Source organism: Takifugu flavidus, chromosome 21 (assembly GCF_003711565.1).
Source record: "Takifugu flavidus isolate HTHZ2018 chromosome 21, ASM371156v2, whole genome shotgun sequence".
Classification (NCBI taxonomy): Eukaryota; Metazoa; Chordata; class Actinopteri; order Tetraodontiformes; family Tetraodontidae; genus Takifugu; species Takifugu flavidus.
This window is the reverse complement of record NC_079540.1, coordinates 10,684,516-10,710,594: the sequence shown is the minus strand read 5'-3', so window position 1 is coordinate 10,710,594 and position 26,079 is coordinate 10,684,516. Positions and strand designations below refer to the sequence as shown.

The 26,079-nt window shown below is 43.6% G+C and overlaps 1 protein-coding gene and 1 long non-coding RNA gene across 10 annotated transcripts in view; one reads left to right on the top strand and one right to left on the bottom strand.

Moving 5' to 3' along the window:
- Positions 1 to 22,127, top strand: part of phf14 (PHD finger protein 14) — a 38,280-nt gene extending 16,153 nt beyond the window's left edge. Inside the window, exons 11-18 of one of the 9 annotated variants that reach the window (XR_008947969.1) lie at positions 84 to 179; positions 2,823 to 2,929; positions 3,335 to 3,466; positions 4,180 to 4,330; positions 7,796 to 7,858; positions 8,380 to 8,496; positions 9,779 to 10,162; positions 10,214 to 11,207. Coding sequence is in view for 8 of the 9 variants with exons in the window: in XM_057020699.1 (XP_056876679.1) it covers positions 84 to 179; positions 2,823 to 2,929; positions 3,335 to 3,466; positions 4,180 to 4,330; positions 7,796 to 7,858; positions 8,380 to 8,501; positions 16,268 to 16,385; positions 21,700 to 21,768 (858 nt within the window). In the remaining variant the exon portion in view is untranslated. Of the gene's footprint in view, positions 1 to 83; positions 180 to 2,822; positions 2,930 to 3,334; positions 3,467 to 4,179; positions 4,331 to 7,795; positions 7,859 to 8,379; positions 8,502 to 9,778; positions 11,208 to 16,267; positions 16,392 to 21,699 lie in introns of those variants that run through there. The other 8 variants (XM_057020699.1, XM_057020700.1, XM_057020703.1 and 5 more) reach the window with 8 other exon arrangements.
- Positions 22,128 to 22,257: 130 nt separating this feature from the next.
- LOC130518260 (uncharacterized) lies at positions 22,258 to 24,889 on the bottom strand. The gene is made up of 2 exons (XR_008947973.1): positions 24,379 to 24,889; positions 22,258 to 22,821 (listed from the first exon to the last, which is right to left on the bottom strand). It is a non-coding gene; the product is annotated as an uncharacterized LOC130518260 (long non-coding RNA).
- Between the last annotated feature and the right edge of the window lie 1,190 nt (positions 24,890 to 26,079).

Sequence of the window (26,079 nt, the reverse complement as noted above, 5' to 3'; positions counted from 1 at the left end):
GCTGTAGCCAGATGTGTCTCAATGGTCAAGTGTGAGCACAATATCTAAGTGGGTGTTTTCTTGTGTCTCCTTGGCTTTTCTAGCTATGTGAATCACTAGAGGACCTACTGAATGTGAATGGAGAGCTCCGCAGTGAAGGCCAGGCCATTTGGACTCTGCTGGGTGGCATCCTGGGCCAGGTATGGCTGCCATTCCTGTCTGTCTGTCACACATTGCCATCATCCTTATATCTCATCCAGCCATTGCCCCTCATGCATATGAGAAATTAAGCAAGATAAACCCCTGTGTGGTGACTGTATTCAACATTTGATCAGACACTGAGACACACGGTGACTTGCAACAGGAAGTTATCTCTCCTCTAACATGCTTCACAGCAGGAGTCTCTTGTTTCTAAAGCTCATTTAATTCATGCTTGCTTTAACGTCACATGAGAATCAATTTGCACATAAACAAACACTGTCCTGTTCCGACGGTAACCAGTTGACCATTGTAAATATCTGCTATTATTGATTATAAGTTGGAGAATGTCAAGAGTGAAATGTTCAAGTAAAAGCTGGTCATTCTTAATTTTACCCTCTTTGCACCACTGCTCATCCAAGGGCAGAACTCAGCAGGGCTTCAGTTGGCTTTAGAGAGGTCAATCAAAATGGCTGAAACTAATCTGTAAAGTCTCAAAATCTTCCCTTTGACATCGAAAATTCGCAATGGCGGTGAACAACACATGCAAACATGTCTAAGCTCCTAACACCACATCCTTAGTATGTGTATTCTCTGGGTTAGTGAGGCATCCCAGTGGATGGAAGAGGGCCAAGTGAGTGCAGATGGCTCCTCTGTAAACACCAATAGCAATAAATCCAAACTTTGATGCATACTGAAAGATTCCTTAGAGTAAGAGAACATTTTACAGATTGCAGCCAGTGTAGGTACCTTCCCCTTTGCCCTCTATATAGGATTTCATATTGTACTTATTTATTTGTCTCAAAGAAACTGCTAAAAATATTTAAACCACTTGTATCTGCAGTAGAGAATTTTCCTTGTGGTAGAAAAGAGTGAAGCTGCGTCTGGTCTTTTAGCCGCCTTGTTCCTGTCTTTTAGAAATTCTTATGGTACTGCAGTCGCAGAGATTTTTCCAAGATTAGACCTTCCCCTGTGAAAGCTTTTCGTTTTTAGAGAAACCAACCAGATAAGTTTTCTAATTAACCCACATGGCTTAGAGAATAAACTGGAAGTCCGAGGTGACGCAACAGGTTTCCTTTGGTTGTTCTCAAAGCTGATGGAACTTTTTTCTGGGGTTTTTGTTACCCACTTAATTTACACAGTTGAATAATCTTAACTGAAATGAGGAAATTTTAGTTTAAGTTTGTCTTTAGAGACTTAACATTTCCACTTTTATGCCATTCAGCTACTCTGTACATTACATACGGCCTCTCCTACAAATTAGCTGCTGATGTCCTCACCTCCTCCCAAAGGCCGGCTCGTCCCCTTCTTGAGCACTTGGTGTGTTACCACTCCCCCTCCGTGGGCTGCACACTCATGAAATACAAACCAAGTTGGTGTTATGACTATAGATCTCAATTTCAGGGGAACAATGGCTTATGAGAAATTGCATTTTAAAAAACCTGCTTTTTCATATTCATATTCTCACAGCCAGCAGATGTTCAGCCTGTTTATAGTCTCACAATGTGCATTGCATTAACACCTAAACTCAAACCCATAACGAACCCGTTTAAACGTGGATTTCGACCATGTAGCTCATGATGAGGAGGGGCTCATTAGAACTGGGAGACCGTGATATTTGGTGAAATGATGTCGGAGAGATGACAAGTTAAAAATGAGGCTTTTATTCGGTTTTTAAAGATTCTCCCCATTGAATGGGAGAAGTAAGCAGACTCGTTTCTACAGAGCACTGATAAATTTATTGGGTTATAACTGACATTTGTGAGGATGTAGAGTTATACCTACAAAATGATGTAGTTTTTAATCTCTGAAGCGTCTCAGCCATCCAGGCCATTGTAATTCTGGTAGTTGAAGCTTAGCAACTGGACTGTTTGAGTTTCTAGAAGACGTTTCCCCTCTTATCCAAGAGGCTTCATCGGTTCTTGCTGACTGTTTTGGGAGTTCCAAATGCTTATGCTCTTCACGTCCTCACGCCTTCAAGAAATTCACACAGTCCAGTTGCTATGATTCAACTCCCAGAATGTCGTTTTTATGTTTGTATGATGCGGTTATGCTGATTTATTTGGCTAAGTTGGGCAGCAAGGTTATCTTTTCTGGTAAAGGTTGGACGGTCCCTAGGCTTTGAGGGTCACAATCAGACATTTAAAACGGCTAGTGTGAAGGTTTATTGACTGATACTCACTTCAGGAGAAATACTGAGAGGAAGCACTGCATTAGTTGATAGTACAGCCACATGATCAACATTTCTATGCTGAAATTTAAAGATTTGTTGCATTTTAATGTGTCCTTTTTGGGATGAAGACAAGGATCAGCTGCAGTTTACAAACTGCCCTGAATATTGTGAATCAAAAAACATAATTTCTTTCAAATGATTTAGTTCTGACAATTGTGATGCATTTAATCTTTAAAGGTTTTCTGATTTCTGTAATTCTACCTCCTGGTTGAGACCTTTTTAGTTTATAACTGCCACCGCTACCACTGTTATTGTCATCAGGTCTATTATGCTGATCATTACTCTCATTGTCATCTTCAACATCCCATAAAGTAATACATACAACATCTAACATACAATAACCAGGAACATAGCACTCATCTTAATGCTCATTAATGCTGTCATTATAAATGTTGGCCTCTCCCTTTGGCAGAAACTAAACACCCCACCTGTCCTGAAAGCATCCAAAGAGAGGAAACCAAGTAAAAAGGAGGGAGGGTCCCCAGGAAAGTCATCCAGTCTACCAGCAATCCTCTACAGGTCAGCATGCAACATTGAGACACAAACAAAGAAAATAAGTTGTGAGTTGACTCCCGAGAGCATGTGGATGGCGAGCTGGCCTATGTGATCGGCACGCGTGCTAAAGTTCTCTGACCTGGAAACAGAAGCTCTACAAAAGTCTGTAAGCCCATTGCAACATATGTTCTCCGCGTGCATTAGCATTAACACGGTGCTCGGCTGGGCTCTTATGTGCTCCTAAAGCAGATCGTACAAACATTACGCCGAGTAATAAACTCGTCTCTTGCTGCCATGGATTTAGCCGAGGCTGTTGCCTTGCTAGTTAACCTCTGTGTGGCTTGTTGTGGCTTGGCTTTTTGTTGTTTAAAAACTCCTGACCATGAGTTCTCGTGTGGATTTGTCACTGTGTGACGTGTCTTTCTGCAGCTGTGGCATCTGTAAGAAGAACCAGGACCAGCACCTACTGGTCTTGTGTGACACCTGCAAACTTTATTATCATCTGGGCTGTCTGGAGCCACCACTAACACGGATGCCCAAAAAGACCAAGAACAGCTACTGGTGAGAGCTGCTGGAGAGATTGGAATGAAAGTCCTTTTTAACTGGAAGTACACAACCTTAAGGCTCTCCTTCATAAATTATACTCATTTTAATTAAAGAACATGGACATGGAAACTAAATTGGACTAAAATATGTGGCTGCAGTAACCCCGCAGGAAAACAGTTGCAAGTAAAAATGTAATAAAATGGTGATTAAGATCAGATTGCACGGAACAGGTGTGGAAATAAGTATAGTTTGTCATGTTTAATAAAAATCAAATTGCTCTTTTAAATAAAAAGAAGGCAAATTACTTTTCTTTTTAATGAACAAACCAACTATAGTGTCCATTAGCTCATACAGCTGATGAGAGATAGTGACATAATAGATCTGGAATGGTGAGCAAGCATAAAGAAACAATGAACAGTGTCTTATATCCATCCTCCCCTGTGGCTGGATGGAATCTTGAGTAAAACTAAAAAATCAAACAACTTTGGAAGAGGTGCCGTGGAACATGTACAGTGTAATTTCTCAACCTTACATGACACCCAGCTGTTGGGGGGCATTAGTTCTGCATGACTTCTTAAATTCTTTTCAGAAATGGTTTCAGTAATAGTTTGTATCAGAAGTAGAATTCAGTGACATAGGTCAGAAATGTAATATGAAGCCTCTTGTTTTGCACAGATTTCATAAATTCCACCCATGATATCGAATCACAACACTCCATATGTTTCCAGGCAATGCTCTGAATGTGACCAGGCCAGCAGTGACGATGCTGATATTGCCATGGAGACATTACCTGATGGCACAAAGAGGTCCAGAAGGCAGATCAAGGGTCCAATCAAGTTCATCCCACAGGAGATGTCGCCAGAGCCAAAGAAACATCAAGTGAGGGCACAGGCTGACAAACAAGAGGTGTAACGTGGCTGCTGCACATGGCTGCTGTCTATAAGCAGCCAGAAGGTTTCACGAGAAGGTTCTGGGACCATTAACAGGTGCTGATGTGGTGTAGAGGGTTAGGGTTAGCATTACCCTTCTCCCAGATGCTCTTCCAGTGTTCTTCAGTCTTCTTGGTGGGACAGTTTCCATTGGGAGACCAGAGCACTGGTTTGGTGGAGCACTCCTGTATCTTTGTAGCTGGGTTGCCGGGGGCGGCGTTGCCAGCTTTGCTTGGCTCTATTAAGGCCCTCAGCTCTGAAGAGCATGTCGTATTTATTTTTTAGGAAAATATGTTCTTCATTATTTTAAAACAGAACATGATAAAAGACATAGATAGACAGATTCCCCCATAGATTCCCGAAACGGAAACTATAAAAAATTTGTGTTGTTTGTGGTGCATTTAGGAGAAATTACACTACAAATACAATGTCCGTAACTCACTTCAGGAGCAGAACCACCTTATGGTGACCTGTAATCAACCTGTTAAACCTGTTATATGAGTGCTGAACTGTTTAAATGAATACACTTGAAGTCTAATCAGCTTTATCCTGGTCAATACACGTTGGTTATCGCTGTTCATAAAGGGTTTTTATTCTTATACCTTCAGAGTTCCTCAGGCTGCCTGGGTTGGGCTCTTTTTGGATTTCCATACTTTCCAGCTCATTTGTTCTCAGAATGAAATCTGTGTTGCGGTTTCCATCGGTCCTCCACCATTGTTCAGTGAACATTTCATGTCTGCGGCCAGGTGTTAAAGAATACCGAGCCCTGTCTCCCACCCTTCAGTGGATCTTCACTTATCTGTGTCAAGCATGCTTTGATCCTTTGATACAGATGCTGTTATCCACACTCCCTTAAGAAACACTCCAGATTGATATCTTACAGTGTGGGGCTGAGGGAATGGAGGATTTCTTTTATTTTCCTTTTCTGTCCCATCTGTCAATATGTGACCTGGTGTCGCAACACTGAGCCTTGAGGGACGAATTCTTCTGCTTCTGGGAATTCTAAAAGAAGAATAACTAACGATCTAAACTAAAAATGAACAAAGGAGTGTCTTCACCAATTCTTCACTTTCTACTCTGCATCTGTCCTGTCCAGAGATCCCGGAGCTGGAACGCCACAGTGTCCGGGTTAGCATGATTTCCTGTGTCGGTTTGAAAACCGTGGTGCTACACTGGTGCCAGAAACCCTGCTGAAGCTCTCAGGGATTAAGCAGCTTTCTGATTTCCTCACAGCCGTTGCCACTTGGGCGAGCCACTTCAGTGCAGCGGTTATCTTTTAATGCAAGACGTGCAGTTGCAGATGCAAACAGGCGCTACTTTGCATTTTTAATGGCGTTACCGGCCGACCACTGTCCCTCCATCTTTGACTCTATTAGGAGTGGCTGATTATGTGCTATATACATTACACTCTTTCAAAATGTGTCAAAAAAGAAATTCACTGTATTTTTAGCAGGTAAATATGTCATTTTGATTCTGATTATAGGTGATTGTTTTATTAGTAATGCTGAGTTATAATCGTAACCCCCCTCACATTTCATTACTATTACTGTCACGATACGGCGTGGTTCCAATTCAGACGTTTAATTTATGCCATGGGGCATTTTGAAAATCTACATAAAGAGGCTCACATGCTTTCTAATGTAGTAGTGAAAAATAAGAATAAGAATTTCTTCTTGTGTGACAACAGAAGAGCTGATTAACAATGAAAAGGCTTCAGGCACAACTTGACAAGCAAGCAGGGTGTTCCTCTATACCATGTTAACATTTATTATTAATTTTAATTAATTAATTAATTTATTAATCTCCAGAAGTTAGGAGAATTAATTCATATGTGTAGCTACTACCATATTCTAAGCTCTGTTAATTTATCTAATCTTGTGTGATGATGATCTATTTTGCCTTAATGTGCACTAATGTACTTAATTAAAAGATTGATTTTTGCAGTGCGCTTTTAAACTGCAGAATTAATTTCTCCACCTGGATAAAGCCTCAGATTAACTGTGCTTTTAGCTGCGTGCACGCCAGTGACCTTCTAAATGACTTCATCACCGCATATATTGACAGTCAAGTGCAGAATTCTCTAAATATCAGGGTGGTTTTCTAAGCAGCGTTTGCAGATGATCAAGCGGGCCACGTGCACGCCTAAACCTGGCAGGATTATAGCCTCCTGCATTCTTGATGATAAGTGCTCCATCTGGTCGGGAGTCGAAGGCAACAGATGGAATTGTTTTTACAATCTGTTCAAATATATCGATTATTCTCCGCATTTAAAACCGTCCGCTGCAACTTTGATGCTTGCGAAACAGCACCGAGACGCTCGGTAGGTAAGTTAAGTTGTCGTTTATTCAGGTCAGAGTAGTTTTTCCAGACCTGAACGATAACTCTGACGTGATCACGAGCTCCTGTGAGGTCAAACATCTCTTCCGTCTTCTTCTTCTTGGCCACTTTATCCCCTTTCTGGCTCCCGGGGAGGGTGCACATATGGGCGACGCCAAGTCCACCCCAGCAGTTCACAGCAGGGCCTATCCAATTGTGAGTTCAGCACCTTGCTCAAAGGTACCTCGGCAGTGCTCTGAAGGTGTTCTGGCCCCTTCCCCTTCTAGCAGAACACCTTCCAGGCTTGTACCAAGAACCCTCCGCCCCTCAGCTCGGCTCCCAACAGACGGCGCTCTCTCTTCTCTCTCTTTAATTTTAACTGAGAGCCGTTTGTTGTCCCACCAATAAACAAACTATTATTCTATGAGTGACTTGCTGAGCACTCGGGTGTAAACAGCGGGAAGAGAACCAATGAGCTGCCAACGCCTGTCAAGCGCTGGTATTTATCGGGTATTTACCTGAGCAACACTGTTGTTGACCCGAACTGTTAAAAGTAGCGATGCCGTCTCATTACTGAGGGGCTGACGCCACTTGCTTTGGTTTCTGAATCACAAGAAGCAGCTGAAGCAGCAGCCGAGCATAAGCCCCACTGTCACCGAGGTGTTGGAACAGCAAGAGCGTGAGGGAGTAAATGGCATCTTTTGTGCTCCCACCCTGTCTGTGTTCAAACTGTAATGGTTTAAATGTTCACTAGCATCAACATGGACACCACACATTTGTCAAAACCTTCCGTCAGCACTGAAGGAAGAGGCTTCTTCTGGTTCAAGGGGAGTTTTCCAGCCACTCTCGCTCGTTGGTGGTCTTGTTAGGAGAAATATTTGCATTATTTCTGTCAGATTAATCATTTTTACATCATAATTTCAGGATAAGGGCGCGGTGACATGCAGATTATCACTCATTTCTACATGATTTTGGTGTTAGACATCAGTTTCTCAGGGAGTCACCACACTGTCAACCAAGACTCTAAAATAATCCTTCCAGAGAATGAATATGATACCAATCGATTTGGTCCTGGGAATGTATTCTTTGTGTTTTGCAGAGAACCAGAGGGCAGAAGAGGAAGAGAGTTCCCATCTGTGAAGACAGGGAGGATAAAAATGAGGTTTCTCACCCATTTTGTTCTCAACACTAGCTTATGACTACTTCTTATATGATTTACATTCGTTCTGATTAACCATCACATTTATTTCTTTTTAACCACTCTGGGGCTACTTTAATTAAAGAATGCTATTTAGTGATTGGGAACATGCGGTTTGTGAGTGTTGAGCTCCTGATTTTCAACACCAGAGATTCAAGAATGATGAACAGACCTCTAAATCAAACTGACAGCCCAGACAAAGATTCCTTTCCTATTTTAGACTGATTAAAAGCTTTTTTCCATCCAAAGGTGAAATGATCAGTCTCCCATCACTTCGGGTCAGGTGAAGCTGTTCTGTCTTGCTCTCATCAGCTCCCTCCGTATTCCCCAATGCTCTTACACATATGAGGGACTGTCAGAACAAAGTCGGAGCGGCTGTGGAAATAAAAGATGCCGCATTAAAATTCAAACGTCTTAAAAAATTCACATAAGCTACATCCTAATCACAAAAGCCTGTGATTCTTCTAACAACTCTGTTTCCATAGGAACCATTGCCACGGGAGCGACGGCAGCGTCAGACTGCAATGCAGAAAAAGCCCAAAACTGACGATACCAGGACTGAGTGTGCGACCTGCAAAGGACCGGGCGACAATGAAAACCTTGTGAGGTTTGTGGGTGTCCTGCTCTGAAATGGATTTGGATTATTAAACGTGCTGTGTGTGTGTGTGTGTACGTGTGTGTGTGCGCGCTAGTCTCATGAGGCAGTCGTATCCTGATGATTAAAGTTCACTCTTCATTAGGCTGGAGCCGCCTGCGCTCTGCAGAATGTCGCGGCTGCAGGTCGTTGCTCCACACACACTCTATATTGACCTGCCACATACATCTGCACACTTCATTAAAATGGAATGAAAAGCACAATTTATTCTTCTTCATTCCTGGAATTTCAGCTGCCAACCTTCTAATAACCAGGATTCTTTATTGACATTAGGAATCTCTGCAGATATTTAGATATAGAGAGAGATAGATAGATATAGATATATAGTGATATATATATAGATACATGTATATACCAGTACATATATATATATATATGTGTGTGTGTGTGGTGTGTGTGTGTGTGTTGGTATAATAATATAATGTTGGTTTTTCCACTGTGGTGAGTTCCACTTTTTTCAAATTTGAGAAGAATTTAACAGTACTGAACAATTTCTATTCATTTTTAAACAATAACTTATCTTTTTTGTCATTTTAAAATATTTTTGAAATGTAGTTTAAATTAAGTTGACCACACGCTAACGAGGGGAATCAAAGTTATTCTTTGGAAACATTTTTCCTTACCTGCCAACTCTCCTTCCCACCAAATTCTGCTTTTAAATATTCAGCTTCATCTGCTTTCTTCCAATATTAACTGTAATAGGGATCAATAAACATTCTAAATGTCATTCTGTCAGCATTTTCTGACATTTCACAAAGTTAATGTAAAATATTCACGATTTTCATCGGTAATGAAGACAATGTGAATTCTATTTTAGCTGGAGTTTTTTTCATTCTGGTGCTTTTATTAAATTAGGTTATTTTATTAAGTTATTTAATTAAATCCAGGAAACATTGAGGTAGTTTTTAATTTATAAATATCTTAATCTAATAAAGAAAAGAAGGGGGAACAAGCCCATGAAAATTAGATGTATATTTGGTTATAAGCACGACTATAGCCTTTTTTAAATAAGAAATTAGAGAAATTTATGAACTGTTTCCTGTTTCAATTTAGCTGTCAGTAAACCGCGTCTCTTTTTATCGGCGTCCGTCGTTTTCTGGCTTTTCAGATGAGCAAAGTGGAGCGTTAGTGAAAGTGATGACAGACAGACATGTTTGGTTGGAGCTGCTGCTCTGCTCGGGGTGTGAGAGGCGTGCTGCCCTGACTCTTTCTATCTTTGCATTGCACAGGTTGTGAGAGCCGGGGCAGCCACCTCGCCACCGCACCGTGAAATCACGGGATGACAGATGACCGTTGCCTTAGAGACAGAGAGAGGATAATTGAGGTGTTTCAAGACTGGCAAGTCAGGATGAAGAACAAGACCGCAGCCACTGCTGATCTGAGCTGGACCCTCAACTGTCCAACAGAAAAATAAAAACAATGAGCAAAGCCGTCTACAATCTAAACGTTGATGGATTTTAGTGTTGTTGTTGTTGTTTGAAAGTCATTTGACTGAGTCTCTCTGTTACCAGTGACTGTGAATATTCTGCCTTTCATGCTACCTAAACAAAAAATCCCATTTAGATATTTATCTTTTCGTTTTGGCGCTTTTAATTCTACTCTGTTGGTCAAACGTCAGAATTCTCCCTCATTCCTGGGGGGGGGTGAAAATCTGAATAGATGAGATTCTTTGGTTTATGTTACTCACGACTGAATTGGAATTTGAAGCATTTTCTGACTTCATTTGCTGTCTGGAAAAATCCTCTCTATGCCTCTAAAGTGTGAATTTAGTAACTTATAAATGTTGTTCTTCACCTTTATAATCTGTTATCAGGTGTAGAGGCCACCCAGTCGCCCGGAACATTTATTTCCCACCTAAATGTAAATAACGGTGAAACAGGAAGGTTAACTTGTTTCTTTTGTGTTAAGTGTAGAAACACAAGGCACCTGTAGTAGAGGCAAATTAGTAAGCTCATGGTTAAAAGTCCTCTAATAGTCGTCCCAGTGGTTCTGATTTCCTCCCAGTCTTCCTCTGTGTCCACAGCTTGACAGTTAAATTGACAAGTTGACAGTCAAAAGGCAAAAGTCGTCCTCCTGCCGTCCCGGGGGGCCTATTGTCAGCACTGTCAGGATCACAGTTGCACGCTGCTCTGTGAGGGCCAAGTGTCACCCTCTGCTCTCATGTTACTCCTATATGCATGCTGTGGGAGCGGGTCGGGTCGGGTCGGGTCCACGCCGCTGCCTGTTAGGAGACGCCGCCACATTGTCTCTGCAGATGACGCGACAGCAGGACTTTACTGGCCGTGTCGCTCGCCTGCTGCATGGCTACACGTGCATCCATTTAGAAATGACGTCGGTGCTGTGATTGATAGACTTTGAGTGCTGGGTAGTTGCGTAATGTGAGAAATGTCCATTATTTATTGAAGAGACCCGACAAATCTCGTCCTCCTTGTTTGCATAATATTGTTCTGATGATACGTTTCAGTGCTTTTTTAATGCCATTATTTGTTTTTTCAGATATTAGTTTAGTGAAGAAGGTCAATCTAGCTAATTGTGTAATTTGTGTGTTCAGGTTGCAGTAAGAATGTTGCTGTTGTGTTTGTAAAGTGTCTCAGCTTCTGGCCTGCTGCTCCCTAAAATGAAGCAGAGCTTTAATAAACTCTTGACTTTTTCACCTTATTGCTGCAGTGATAAATGAGTGTCAGAGAGTTAATTAATTGTTGTAAAGGTGCTGTGGCGGCGGTCCGTTTGTGCGTGTAATGCTCTCTGTCATCTGTGATTTATCACCTGGGAAGAGGCTGCCTCGTTGGGGGAGGGGGGGGGGGGGGGGGGGGGGGCGGTTGGAAAAAAACAGTAGAGACGATGATTGCAGACGATTCATTAAGGCTACAGGATGTGCACGTTTTTCCCCTTCAAAAGAAAAGTCCCTTTTTCTTAGATGGTATTATCTTGGGTCCCCTGACGTCATAATTTGTTTCACAAGTTGTCTTAAATCCTTTGGGTAACAAAAGGGTCACGCGTCTCAGTAGAAACTACAAAAAATAAACACCTTTAAAGAAAAATCTGGATTTAAATAACCCCGAGGTGGAGATGCCAGTCCGACCATTTGAACCTCAAAAGCCCTTTAAATGGATTTAAACCGTCATGGGGTGGGGGGGGTCATATATCTGCCATGGCTTTTCCCTATTAGGCTGCGAGCAGTTGTCCATTTCTTACCAAGCTTTTGTCATCTGGATCCGTGTTCTGAAATGTGGCTTGAGAAGAAGGTGGAACTGGGGGATAAAGAGAGAAAAGCACTAACTAATCCAGTGCTGAGTGTGTTTCCCATTACTGGGGGGGGTAATGGCAGCATTTCTGTTTCTGCTGAATCCTCTCTTTCCTCATGTCTCTTTAAAGAAGGAAACAAGCGTGTGTGGGAAGAGTGGCCAAGTAGGGAAATGTATTCACCCTTAAGTTGTTTTGCAAGCCGCAGCGCTTAAAGAGCCCGTAAAACAATATTTAAATCTTATTTTGTGCCAAGTCCGATTCCGATAACTCTATTTTTTCCCCCTTTTTTTGTTTTACATCACCACGTAATACAGTTTTTAGTAACTATGGACGTTAGTGAACAGGGTCCTAGAAAAGTCTTGATTTTGTGGCATCAGTGGAGGCTTGGTGGAAGTCATCACTCTGCTGCTGTGTCTGTGACACTGGGGCCCCCTGCTGGGAAGGACGGGACACTTGGAACACAAGACACGAAGGGCCAAAGTGATCTGTTTGCTTCCCCTTTTCTCGAGCCGTGAATGAGTTATACAAATGAGCCAATGAAGACGGATGCTCACTCGGCCCTTCAACACCTTCCTGGTACCTTCACGGCCTCCCACTTTTTGTAAATCGCTTCTTCTTTTAAACATCGCAGATCGATAGCAAATCAAAAAGTAGCCGTTTGGGCGTTCGTCCAGCGATCCATTCTTTCTCCTAGAAAGAAGGAACCGATGCACTTTGTCATGGGTGAGACCCAGTGGCTGAGAGCTTTGTGTCACATTGATTTCTGCCACGTGGCCCCTCCCCAGATAATTGCATTGGCCACTTGATGAATTTACTGCCTTGTTTCAGTCATTTGACCTCAGCACGCCGCGCCGCCGCTGTGGAGAAAACTTTTCTAGCTTCTACTGTCAATACAATAGACTGGATACAAAGACGCTGGCGAGCGGCGAGCATCAATAACCCTCCGCTTCAGTGTTTCACCGCTAAGGTTCCTTAGTTGAGCACTTTTTTAGTCACTGCCGTTACCGAGTCACCTCAGATAAGGAAGAGAGCGAATGCTAATTCAAGTCTTTTGATAGATGGCCCATCCACAGAAGAACTAATTAATCTAGTCCAGAACGAGTGATCCGCTGTTACATTTAACCAATATTGGAGCATCAACACCTCTAATTATATTCAGCTCAGGAGGATTTTAACTCTTGTTAAGCTTCCCTTTTCCTTACCTTAACCAGCCCGGCTAAGACGTAGCGACTAGCACATTATACAGTCGCTAATGTCGAGACCGTGCTGTTATTCTATGAAATATATTTAATTGGATGAGCTGGACTCGATCCTGTCTGCTTATCTCGCTACACATTCATTTAGCTGTAAATCCTGAGGGAGCGAACATTTCAAACAGTGCTTGAAATTTACCAGATCAGTTGATGCTGCTTCCAGTTGCGTACCGTCAGGCCCACACACGACAGGACGGGTCCCAGAGGGACTCCAGTCGGGGGGGGGGGCAGATTAAATAGCAGATGAAAGTGAACAAAATCGCCAACCAAGATCAACACGTGTAGTGGACAAAAGCAATCAATCAGGTCCCCTCCACCGCCTCACATCCAATAAGATTACATCAATCAATAACCTCTCTTATGAGTGATTGGATTTTGTCTCCTTCCAGAGCGGGGTGGTGGGGGGCTGCTCAATTCTCCCAATGATTAAAGCAGGGTCAAATTACTTTGATAACATCAAGGACCTTGCTGGCTGGATGTGTAAGGGCAGAATTTAGAGAGCCCTCAGATTCAGATAGCAAATACAGCAAAGGCTGCTCAGTCAATGTTCCTCCGTCCAAAGGTAATTAAATCGGCCCAAATGCTAATTTCCACATTTCTGAACAAGCTTTTTCTGTGAAAGTCGAGTCTTCAGTCTTGTAATGATGATTCAGCTCTGATCTGGAATCAGCTCTTTCTCTTGTTTTTAAGGTTTAGCTCATGTCTATAAGCCTGGAAAGGCCTTTTGAGCCCAACACACTCCTCATAAAGGGATTTAGAGGCACATTAATGCTGCTTGTTTGTCAGATCTCTGTTACTGAATCACTTAGGTGATGATACGTATTGATTGAGGACCTGTTCTCCACGTTGAAGGACCTCTGCTGTCTTGCTGTCTGCTGCACTTCCCCCGTGGAACCAGTCAAGACTCAGTAAAAAGGAACAAGTGTAAACTAAACTGCGTGCATCCATCTCCCATCCATACGCTCATATTACAACAGGCAGACTCCTTTTCATAGTTCAGAGGTCGTCATGGCGATGTGGTGCATGTTCTGATGGAGCTGGAGCATTTGTTGGCTCTCTACCAGGTCAACCAGATGATGAGTGGGTGGAATTAGGGCTTTAAGATGCTGCGAGTCTTTCTCAGATACAGGAGGAGAAGGAAATGTCTCCAGCAGGGAGCAGCTGCCTGTGACATCATCCTACGTGTTCCGCACCTCAGTAGAGAGGAAAACCACCTCAGGAGCTGTGTGACAGGTTTATCGTTCTGAGCCTTCTCAGGAAGTCGGGCTGGGCCTTCTTGACCAGTGCGGTGGTGCTGATTCTCCACTTAGAGTCCTGTGTGAAGGTGTCTGCATGGATATGGTGACCTCCAGCTCATCAGTCCTGCTGGGATAAAGAAGCTCAGCTGTGGGAGCCTGTGCAGGGCTCTGCCTCACCTGCTCCGTTCCTCCGCTCCGTAGCCTCGTCCATCACTTTCCACCTGAGACGTTAATCCCCGGAGATGCTGGTGGTCTGGTCGGCGCCGATGGGATGCCCTGGCTGTGGTTCCCCTGGTTGAAAATGCAGTTTCTAGGCAGTGAACTGAAGAAAAACCCTCCCTGCCCACTGGATCTATCTGGATCTATCTGGATCTATCTGGATCCATCTACTGTCGTGCATACAAGGGCCATCGATGTCCACTCAGGTCCTACTGAAACTGCATTTGTTCCTGGACCCTAACAAATTAAAAAGTGCTGAATGTAGAGTAAATTTGGCCACCTGTACCTTAGACTGCAGTCAGCGGCGCCTCTGGTTGGGTCTCTTCACTCAGGACTGCTTTAGCTTCACTATTAGCTCTGTTCCTGACAAGTTCATTATCTTATTGCCCCCCTGGCATTCATTCATTAGAAAGCTTTCCAGTATCCACGCATCTTTAACGTGTTCTCCTCTTATTTGGAAACAACACTCAGAAATAATTGAAGTGTTCAACAGTTGGAAATTGATCTTTCGGCCAGGAGAGACTGATCTGTTATTGCAGCATGAGGGGAAATGGCTGTTCTCTTATCATCTAAGAGGCCAGCCGGCCTTCACGAGCACATCCACAGACACAGACGCACGCCTGCCGTTAAAGTCGGTGGGGTCCAAATCAATGAGGAGGATTCACATCCTCCAATCCAAAGCTGATTACAATAACAACCTTGGAGCTCATCCTCAACCTGCTCTGTTCTTCTCCATCACTGAGAAAAACCGTCATGAAAACGGCTCAGCAGTTTTAGGTCCTAACCTAAATAATTGAAATAAAAACTAAACTAATTTACTGTCTGAAAGGATTTCTTCTTAGATCTGCATCTGCGTATAAGATACATTATAGAACATAGATGCAAGGACCACGGAATGTAAACACACAACCTTAAAATGGGCCCAAAACACACATTTATAGACAAAAAGAAAGAAAAGGCCCAGCAGCAGCAGCTGTCTGATACCAGGACGCTGAATTTAGCTTTATTAATAATGTTTTATACTACTTCTTCTATTTGAGCTACTAATACAACTGTTGGTCCACTTGTTACATCAACACTAGTATTGGTGCTACTGGTAACATCAGGGAAGTTAAGAAACTACCACATAATTACTTAATGTGATCTTAATTACTAAACTTTAGTTCTCCTACTACATTTATATGATGAATTTGTTAAAGGCTGAACACTGCAAAACTTATATTTCTGCCAAAAACAAAACGGACAAACTTTTCAGTGGTGATATCTTCCATTAACAGATACAGGAACAGGCCAACAACAACAACAACAACACGTCTGCCAAGTTGGGCTGTTGATTTATGTTGCCCAGGAAATATTGAGCCCTTTATTTACTGTCTGGCAGAAAATATAAAGTGAATGAAACATTCTGGTTTCCACTGCGTTTGATAATAACTGAACCTGCTTCACTTATATAGCTTATTATAGGTTATTATAGGTTATTATAGGTTGTTATCTGCCTTTGTACACTCGGACTCATTTAGTGTCACGCAGGTGCATCAATATGGTTGCTTCCTGAATATGGTTGCTTCCTGAATATGGTTGCTTCCTAGATGTAGTTGCTTCTTCAATGTAGTTGCTTCTTGAATATAGTTGCTTCCTGAATATAGTTGCTTCTTGAATATGGTTGCTTCTTGAATATGGTTGCTTCTTGAATATAGTTGCTTCTTGAATGTTGTGCTGGTGATCCGGGGGGACTAACAGGTGCCATTCTTCTCTGCCCCAGGTGTGACGAGTGTCTGCTCTGCTACCACTTCGGGTGTCTCGACCCCCCACTGAAGAAGTCTCCCAAGCAAACAGGATATGGCTGGATCTGCCAGGAATGTGACACGTCCTCGTCCAAGGTAAACGTGGACAACATTGCAGCTTTTCTTTCACTTGTGTCCAGTAAAACATGCAAATTTAGACATTTTTTAAAACTGTGATTAAAGACTCAGCAGAGCACATTAAATAAGTAAAGGTCTTTAAAATAGATACAACAGGATTTAAATTCATCCCCACTAAAATTATGATAAAATGTTTGGACGGCGTGTCATAAATGTGGTAACGCGTCACTCTCCCCACTGGAGACGCCACCTCAGAAGCACCTAGCATGTGGCTAATGCAACGTGGAGTCCTTCACCTCGTAGGCAGGAATAACCGTCAAAATGTTAAGTGTTTGGGGGTAAAAACAACCCCAAAATGATTAAAAAAAAACCACACAAATGATTAATTTTGGACATTTTCTAAACAAAAAAGTGTTCGGCCATACGTGCGGTGCCCCCCCTGGTCGTCCTCATCGCTGTCCCACTCTGGCCGTCCTCGTCCCTGCAAGGTGGCTGCGTCTTTTTGGTTTTTGGTGTCCTTAATTACCTTCGCTCGTCTCCACCTGTGGAGCGGAGCTCGGAGGTGTGTGTAGCAGCAGTTATATATAAAGCAACGCACTGATGAAGAAACACATCAAATCTTCCTCGTCTGTGTCTTGAAAGCGTGTTGGGATTGTGACTTTTTGTGAAAGTGGCGCACAGACCTTTCTAAAGTACAAGGCGCTCCGAGTGTGTGTGTAATAGCATGTGTGGGGAGATAATTGACTCAACTGAGGGCATCTTAAAAGCATCCGTGAGGAGAGTTGCATTTAAAGACAGTTTTATTATCTGCTTTTAAATGCCAAGCCGTGCACATTTCTGCCCGTGGAGGGAGAACGTTCCTTAAATGCCAGCGGTGAGTGCACAAACAGGACCTGATCCCTCTCACGAACATTCCCGCTCTCGCCAAGGCCGCCGCAGTGGCTGTGTCCCTATGTGAGGGGCGTTTAAGACATCTTACGGAAGAGCGAACACTTAATTTCTGTTCGTTAGAATTTACAACAAAGGCACTGGAGTGGGATTGAACCGACAACCTCGGTTGAAGACGCTCCTCCACACTGAGGAGAACAGAAATCCAGCGGCGATGCGGATGTGAAGCCGTCTGTCCGTCATGTGTCACACCGCCCGTGACGAGCTGAAGGGTCACCGTCCACGTTTGGAGTGACGGAGCATAAATCACGTGCACGTCATCTTGGAATCCTCTGAAGGCTTCAGATGGTCTGGAGAGTCCACCCCCCAGGACCACTGATGTGCCCCCCGTCCTCACTCAGAGAGACATTAGAGTAGAACACACACACACACACACACACACACACACACACACACATCCATACAGAGTTCCGATGAAATACAGCGGTTTCCTCCCGGAACCCCAAAGCGCTGCTCTTTCCTGGGGCTCGTTCTGTTCAGGTCTTGATCTCTTTGATGCTTCTTTAGTCGGAATATTGGCAGAAAAACGGTCGCCCGAGTTCTTCCAGTTGCTGCACATGTTTGATAAACCTTCCTTTGACAGAGGCCTTTCAACCCTCGTTGAATTGATTTCAGTTTAGAGGGATGCTTATGAACGTGTTGACTTTTATTGAGGCCTGTTTGGGTGCCGGGGGGGGGGTTTAGGGCAGCACTGTCAGGCACTCAGGGACAGCACGGAGAATCAAATAGTTCGGAATCTTCGCACCCTGAGTTGCTCGGGCCCAGAGAACCCGTTTAACCATGAACGAGTGTGGGATCAACGACGTTAGCTGCAGTCAGACTTGTTGTCATCAAAGGAAGGCATCTTTGGAAACTGGAGATTCCCGGTTGCTGGCCAGAGGCCCCCACCCACATCAGTGCACGTGTATGTGCACACACACACACACACACACCCACAGAGAGATAGCTGTGGTCTGTAAACTACAATAAGTGAGGTTTTTCCTCAACATTATGAGGTTGTTAAAGCATTGAATCCTCGGTAATGACTTTCATTTCTTTGTGTTTATGACCAGACTTTTGCCTTTTTATTGTGATTAAAGGCGAGTAGCAGCAACAAAGAAGGAGTGCGACCTAAAGCAGCCCACCGGGTGCACATGGCACCCTCAAATGTTGTCTGGAAGGATGACGGAGACAAAAAAACCAAAATCAATGGCCAGGAGTCACCTCAATCACGTTAACCAGGTGCTCTCGATGCCCACGTCTCTCTTAGGAGCCAATTTGGAGTAAACAGAGGTGTGTTATTGCTGTGTGGAGCCCCTGGGGCCCCGCGGCCCATTTCTCTGGCTCATTCCAACTTTTTAGTGGAACGCAGACACCCCCTTCCCTATTTTAGGGACATTCAAAGTCAAGCACACGATGAGAAAAGGCAAATGCAGCCTTGGTTAAGGTCTGCGTGCAGCAAGCTTGGCTTAATACAAGGGCCACGAGGGCCACGAGGGCCCGACCTACCTGAAGGCTTCAGCTTTGCAGAGTTCTATGCATTACAGGGAGATTTCACCCAGTAATTAACATTATTATTATCATTCTTATTCTATAGTGCTTGTTTTTTTAGAAGGTTTGTTAGGTCTGGAGGGGAGAAAAATCACAAAAAGACTAAATTAACTCAAAATGTACCATAGCCTGAACTTTGGCATTACCGGGGCCCCCCTCTGGAGCCAGGCCTGGGGCTGACGGGGGGGGGCCTGGTGGTCGGGTCTGTGGCCACGGGACAGTCCCGGGTGGGGGTGCAGGATGGTGCTCCGACTGGGGAGCCCACAGCTCTACTGGGGGACTTCTGTGACCATCATGTAATAAAAAAGACGTTCCTGGTGGTGCAGATAAGATGTGCACGCTCCCTCTTAGTCGTGCTACGGACGGGAACGCTGGTCTTCCTGACTGGTTCTGGGGTCATTCGCCAATGTGGCGGTTGTGGAACATGCATGTGATTCATTTAACTCCAATTAAGGCGTCCACATATAGATTACTATTGCTATATATTACTATACAGAGAGCTCTGATATTAGACTCGTGCACTTAGATGCTCTCCAGTTTTCCAGTCAACACGGGATTGAGGACAGTGATTTGTTTATCGGAGCGTCCTGTGAACGTGGGTGTGGCTGTTGCTCTTCCCAGTCGCTCGGATTTTACAGGTGAAATTAAATATGTAGGTGGTTAAATGAGGATTTATGAGGCAACTCCTTATGTCATGACCACGTGGAGCACTTGTGAGGACAGTGAAGGATGGCTGAAGGGGGGGGTGATGAGGACAGAGGGACAAGGTGGGGACAAGTGGACGCCAGAATGAGAAACCCTATTGATTTCATTAGTGTCTCGTTTCAGTGAAATATACAATTAATTCCCATTCTGTGTGTGTGTGTGTTGTGTGTGTGTGTGTGTTGTGTGTGTGTGTGTGTGTGTGTGTGTGTGTGTGTGTGTACAGCTGTCTTTTAATAAAGCTTTGCTCACTCTGATGAAGAGAAATCTGACATTTCATCATATATGTGTGTGCCAGAGGGTGTGAAGGGAAGCGAACACACACCCTCCTCCCTTCTTGTTCCTCCCCAGTGGGAGTTGATAGCGAGATCCCCCAGGGCCAGAACCATCATGTCCTCCTGGGAAACCGCACCATACTCCATGTTCCTCAGGAAAAGAGGATTCGAAGAACGTTTGGCCTCTATTTTTGATCCGCAGTGGCGGCTTGATGCAACCTGCTAACGATGGTTCTAGTAAAACACGCGTGATTTGGGTGGTGTCACATGACCAGAAATAACTGCATAAAAGCATGAATGAGAACCCAGCAGGACGCCCCTGGACTCGTCTGCTCCTGCGTCCCCCCTCTCTGGTGTCTCAGATGATTGTAGAAGATGTGGTTGTCCAGATGAAGCCACCTGAGATCCATGATGGACGTCGTCATCACGTCTGTGCTGCATTATTGTAACGTGCTACTTTAGTCCGCCGGAGTCCAAAACATGGCTGCTTGTGTCTCCACTGGAGTATCCAGGGGTGACTCCCGTTCTGGGTGACTCCCGTTCTGGGTGACTCCCGTTCTGGGTGACTCCCGTTCTGGGTGACTCCCGTTCTGGCTGACTCCCGTTCTGGGTGACTCCTGTTCTGGCTGACTCCCGTTCTGGGTGACTCCCGTTCTGGTGACTCCCGTTCTGGGTGACTCCCGTTCTGGGTGACTCCCGTTCTGGCCTTCCTTCCTTCCTTCCTTCCTTCCTTCCTTCCTTCCTTCCTTCCTTCCTTCCTTCCTTCCTTCCTCCCTTCCTTCCTTCCTCCCTCCCATCCTCCCTCCCCCTCCCTCCCTTCCTTCCTCCCTCCCTTCCTCCCTCCCATCCTCCCTCCCATCCTCCCTCCCTCCCTCCCTCCCTCCCTCCTCCCTCCCTCCCTCCCATCCTCCCTCCCTTCCTCCCTCCCATCCTCCCTCCCTCCCTCCCTCCCTCCTTCCTCCCTCCCTCCTCCCTTCCTTCTCCAGGCAACAGCTCATCGGACATCAGTTGTTGCATTTTAGCAACAGAATTCAAATTAGAGACGAGTTTAGAGTTGAACTGATCATTTTAATTTTAATTTTATGTAATTTGTTATTAAAACCGAACCCAGGGAAGATGAGACAAATCCTATCGACAGAATTTGTATTATTTCAATTTACTTAATTAGAATTTATTCTGTAGAAAAATAATATTTTGTCTCCTATTTTTTTGTCTCCTAATATTTTGTCTCCTAATATTTTGTCTCCTATTTTTTTTGTCTCCTATTTTTTGTCTCCTATTATTTTGTCTCCTAATATTTTGTCTCCTATATTTTGTCTCCTATTATTTTGTCTCCTAATATTTTGTCTCCTAATATTTTGTCTCCTATTATTTTGTCTCCTGATATTTTGTCTCCTAATATTTTGTCTCCTATTTTTTTGTCTCCTATTATTTTGTCTCCTAATATTTTGTCTCCTAATATTTTGTCTCCTATTATTTTGTCTCCTAATATTTTGTCTCCTAATATTTTGTCTCCTATTATTTTGTCTCCTAATATTTTGTCTCCTATTATTTTGTCTCCTAATATTTTGTCTCCTATTATTTTGTCTCCTATTTTTTTGTCTCCTATTTTTTTGTCTCCTATTATTTTGTCTCCTATTATTTTGTCTCCTAATATTTTGTCTCCTATTTTTTTGTCTCCTAATATTTTGTCTCCTATTTTTTTGTCTCCTATTATTTTGTCTCCTATTATTTTGTCTCCTATTATTTTGTCTCCTAATATTTTGTCTCCTATTTTTTTGTCTCCTAATATTTTGTCTCCTATTATTTTGTCTCCTAATATTTTGTCTCCTATCATGTTTGGCGGCTCATGCAGATGTTGTGTGTCATGTTTGCAGGAGGACGAGGAGCAGCTGGAGCAGGAGGCTCCTGTCAAAGAGGAACCGGAGGAGGATGAAGAGCTGTGAACAACTGAGCTAAAAACGTCCCGCGTTGAGCTTTATCTCGTCTTATTACACGTTAATTACACATCATATCTGTTCCAAGCTGCACAGGCACAGCAGAAACGCTAACATGGGTGGAAGTTTGTACTTTTTATAAGAACTTTTCTGCCACCTGAAGCAGCCACAGATCTTTAGTGACTTTCTGGAAGAATCTATTTTCATAGACAGTTGCTCATCAGACCTGGACGTCCTGTTGACGCGTGGCCACGCCCACACTGACTGCAGGTTCTATTTTTCTATGTCATAAACCCCCCCCACACCCATTTCTTTCAACTTTTAAAAGCCTTTATGTCCCCGACTCATTAAATAGTGATTATAGTGACTGTGAGGCTCATTTTCCTCTTTTTCATGTAAACAGCTCAAGGTTTGCAATTGTGAACGTGTTAATCGTTGTTGACGACCCTTTTTTTTTTCCAAAGACAACCAAAAAATAATAACCACGGTGATGGCGAATCACTTTGTGAAGGATTTTATTGAGACTACATAGTTGTGACCAACATCGTGAGAAGATTTAACTGATCTGATCATTTTATAACGTTCATGAAATGTACTGACACGTTACCAGACGTGGACGTGCCGCTCCTCCTGGAGGATTCCCTCGCTGTCACGGGATCCTGTTTGGCCACGCCCTCTTCCTCGACCTCGCAGGGTCCACAGGTATCAGCTGCTGCTTCATTGTATTCAAACCTGGAGCGTCCTCATCCAACCATTCTCCAGGCTTTCTCCAGAGAGCTTCCAACCGGGCCTGGAGAAGAATCTCTGTCAGGTTCCACTTCTGCTCATGCTAACGCCACTTTAGTGCTGCACATCTGGTCCAGCTGATGTCGCTTCACTCTGAGCTGCCAGTTTCTTCAAAGCGTCTGCAACCTTTCGATGATGGGCTGTAATCCAGCCGTTTTCCTCGGTCTGTAGACCTGCTGACTTCCTCCAGCACCGTCAGGACCGGCTCACGTCGGCCCTGAAAATGACTCTTCGGTAGCGCTGTTGTTGTGTCCCACCTGAGCGGTGAGCAGGTGCCTGCAGGTGAACAGCACAGTAGCTAAACTAGGAGGCAGAGAAGCAGCGTCTACATTTATATCTGATCAAATACAGCAATACACTATCAAAATACAGCATAACTCTCTTTTTAGATGAAAGTAGTTACTATTACTGCTGCCACAAGCAACCATAATATGTTTCGGTTTCAGATCAGCAAAGAAAACACCGTAAAATAATCCTGTAAACACTGTAAAATCTGTAAAAAAAAAAAAAAAAAATCCTGTAAACAGTGTAAAAACTGTAAAAAAAAAAAAAAAAAAAATCCTGTAAACACTGTAAAAAAAATCCTGTAAAAACTGTAAAAAAAAAAATAATCCTCTAAACACGGTAAAATCTGTAAAAAAAAAAAAAATCCTGTAAACACTGGAAAAACTAAAAATAATCCTGTAAACACTGTAAAAAAAAAATCCTCTAAACACTGTAAAAACTAAAAAAAAACAATCCTGTAAACAGTGTAAAAACTGTAAAAAACAAATCCTGTCAACACGGTAAAATCTGTAAAAAAAAAAAAATCCTCTAAACACGGTAAAATCTGTTAAAAAAATGAAATAAAATCCTGTAAACACTGTAAAAACTGTAAAAAATAAAAAAATCCTGTAAACACTGTAAAAACTGTAAAAAAAAAAATCCTGTAAACACGGTAAAATCTGTAAAAAAAAAATAAATCCTCTAAACACGGTAAAATCTGTAAAAAAAATTAAAAAAAATCCTGTAAACACTGGAAAAACTAAAAATAATCCTGTAAACACTGTAAAAAAAATCCTCTAAACACTGTAAAAACTAAAAAAAAATCCTGTAAACACTGTAAAAACTGTAAAAAAAATCCTGTAAAAACTGTAAAAAAAATCCTCTAAACACGGTAAAATCTGTAAAAAAAAAAAATCCTGTAAACACTGTAAAAACTAAAAATAATCCTGTAAACACTGTAAAAAAAATCCTGTAAACACTGTAAAAACTGTAAAAAAAAAAATCCTCTAAACACGGTAAAATCTGTAAAAAATAAAATCCTCTAAACACTGTAAAAACTGTAACAAAAAATCCTCTAAACACTGTAAAAACTGTAAAAAATAAAAAAATCCTGTAAAAACTGTAAAAAAAATAATCCAGGAATTTGATAATCCTCAGAGATGAACACAGGCGAACGGTAACAGGCAGAGAGGCGGCAACGGCCTGGCCAAATGGAAGAAAGGGCAGTTTAACAGGCTGGTCAGGACCACGCTGGTTCAGGACCAGGCTGGTTCAGGACCGGGCCGGGTCAGGACCAGGCCGGGTCCAGGACCAGGCCGGTTCAGGACCAGGCTGGTATCCGGGCAGTTCTGTGCCCGTTTCATGTGATCCTGGCAAATCTATGATACATAAACGTGCAGTTCTCCATCCAAAACTAGTATAAGTGAAATACTGGCTAAAGTTCTCACTCCCGGGTTAGAGGACGTCTCTCATGGTCGGACTTTGGGTCGGTGATTCGACCCCCCAGCCGTGGCCTCCCACCACGCTCCACATAACGGATTACAACAGGTCTGTAAAAGAGCAGATTACCCGGTAATCAGATTTTGAAACTCTCCTTTCTCTCCGAACACGTGACTGCCCCCGGTCCGTCCGGTCCGTCTGCAGCGCTGCGTGGTTCCAAAGCTCCTCGGCGCTGATGTTCTGACATTAAGGCGCGGAGGGCCGCGATCCGAACGGGTTTCAAGGCGACTTAATTTGCCCATTTCGGGACGATGCAGGAGGGAAGAGCCGTCGGCGCGCTCAGCCGTGAAAGACATTATCTCCAGCCTTCAGATTCTTGGTGAAGAGACATAAGGATGGATAATGGGAGGCACCAGCGCCTGCAGATATTTGGGTCTGGCTCCCTGCAGATAAGCTCGCAGCGTGTCATCTCACAGTGATGTCATTAAGAGTGTGATAACAACACTGGGCACATTAATGGCGGTGAGTGGACCGGCCCGCCGCCCAGTGTCCCGTTAAGCCCCCCTTTGCATTCGGAGCATACTAAACAGCCCCCGTTGCTGGGGACACGGCTGCCATAACAACGGCACCGGCGCGCGGGCTTAACGTGGGCCTCCAACTTTTAGACGCTTCCGGGTTGTGTAACTCGCTGGTGTTTTTCAGCTTTGCTGAGTCTGCACCTGCAGAACGGGACGATTTTAACGACCCAACATGCTATAAATGCTAAAGGGTGCGTTTGATTTTGGAGTGTTTGTGTTTATTCCTCCTCCTCTAGGGCGCCGGGGTCCGGCCGCCAGCTTCCTGCATGATGTGTTTTCTCTTTATCCTTCGTTCTTGTTGCTTTTTCTTGACCTCTTCAACCCTCCGGGGTCACGGGTGCATTCATGATGAGGGCAGGTCCAGCTCATGAGCATCGGAGGAGCCTATGGGGGCATTTGTGGCTTCGGTACCTTGCTCAAGGGCACTTTGGCAGTGCTGGGAAGATGCTGTGGCACCTTCCACGCCTCCCTCGTTATGGCCACGCTGCCTCAGCGCCACCTTTTTTCATCAATGTTGTTTTAAAATCTTCACAATATTTTAAAGGAAATGTTATGAAGTTGTTGGGGGTTTTTTTAGAGCAAAAAAATGGTCGCGTGTTTTGATTTTAGAAGGTCTTCATCAGGAAAGTGGTGCACCAGAATTGATGGCTGCATCAAGCTGTTGACAAGCTGCTGGTTTTGGGAGGGATGGAACGCTCCAGCCGGGTTTTTGGTTTTCTTTTTAGTTGATGAGACCTTCGATCCTCTGGACCTGTGAGTTCTGAAGCCACGGAAAGGAAAAGGAAACAGAAATGTTCGATGGGTTCAGGGAGGTGAGGCCGTCATGTTATTTAATGTGTTGCAATCTGTCATTTTCCCATCATGCTCGGTTCCTCCCTCTGGGTTAAGTGGCACCTATTAAATTAAATATGAAATATTACTTAGATTTTATTCTAAGTAATGACAGACATGTGATATCTTCCTCTTAGAAAGACCCATCACAACATTCTAGCTAGGGTTAGCATCACACAAAAATAACACACCACAACACAACAGTATAATTCAACAATCCAAACCGTTTAACCATGTTTGGGGTATTTTTATGTGTTGGATAAAGCAATAATAATAATAATAATGTGCATGCTACTCTGGTCTGAACAGCAGGACTGATAGTCCAACAGAATTAAGTATAAAGAATTCTGGCGGTGCAAACCAGTGTCTGGCCGAGGGACATGAGGTCCAGTCCCCCAGCCGTGGCACCTCTCTCCTCATG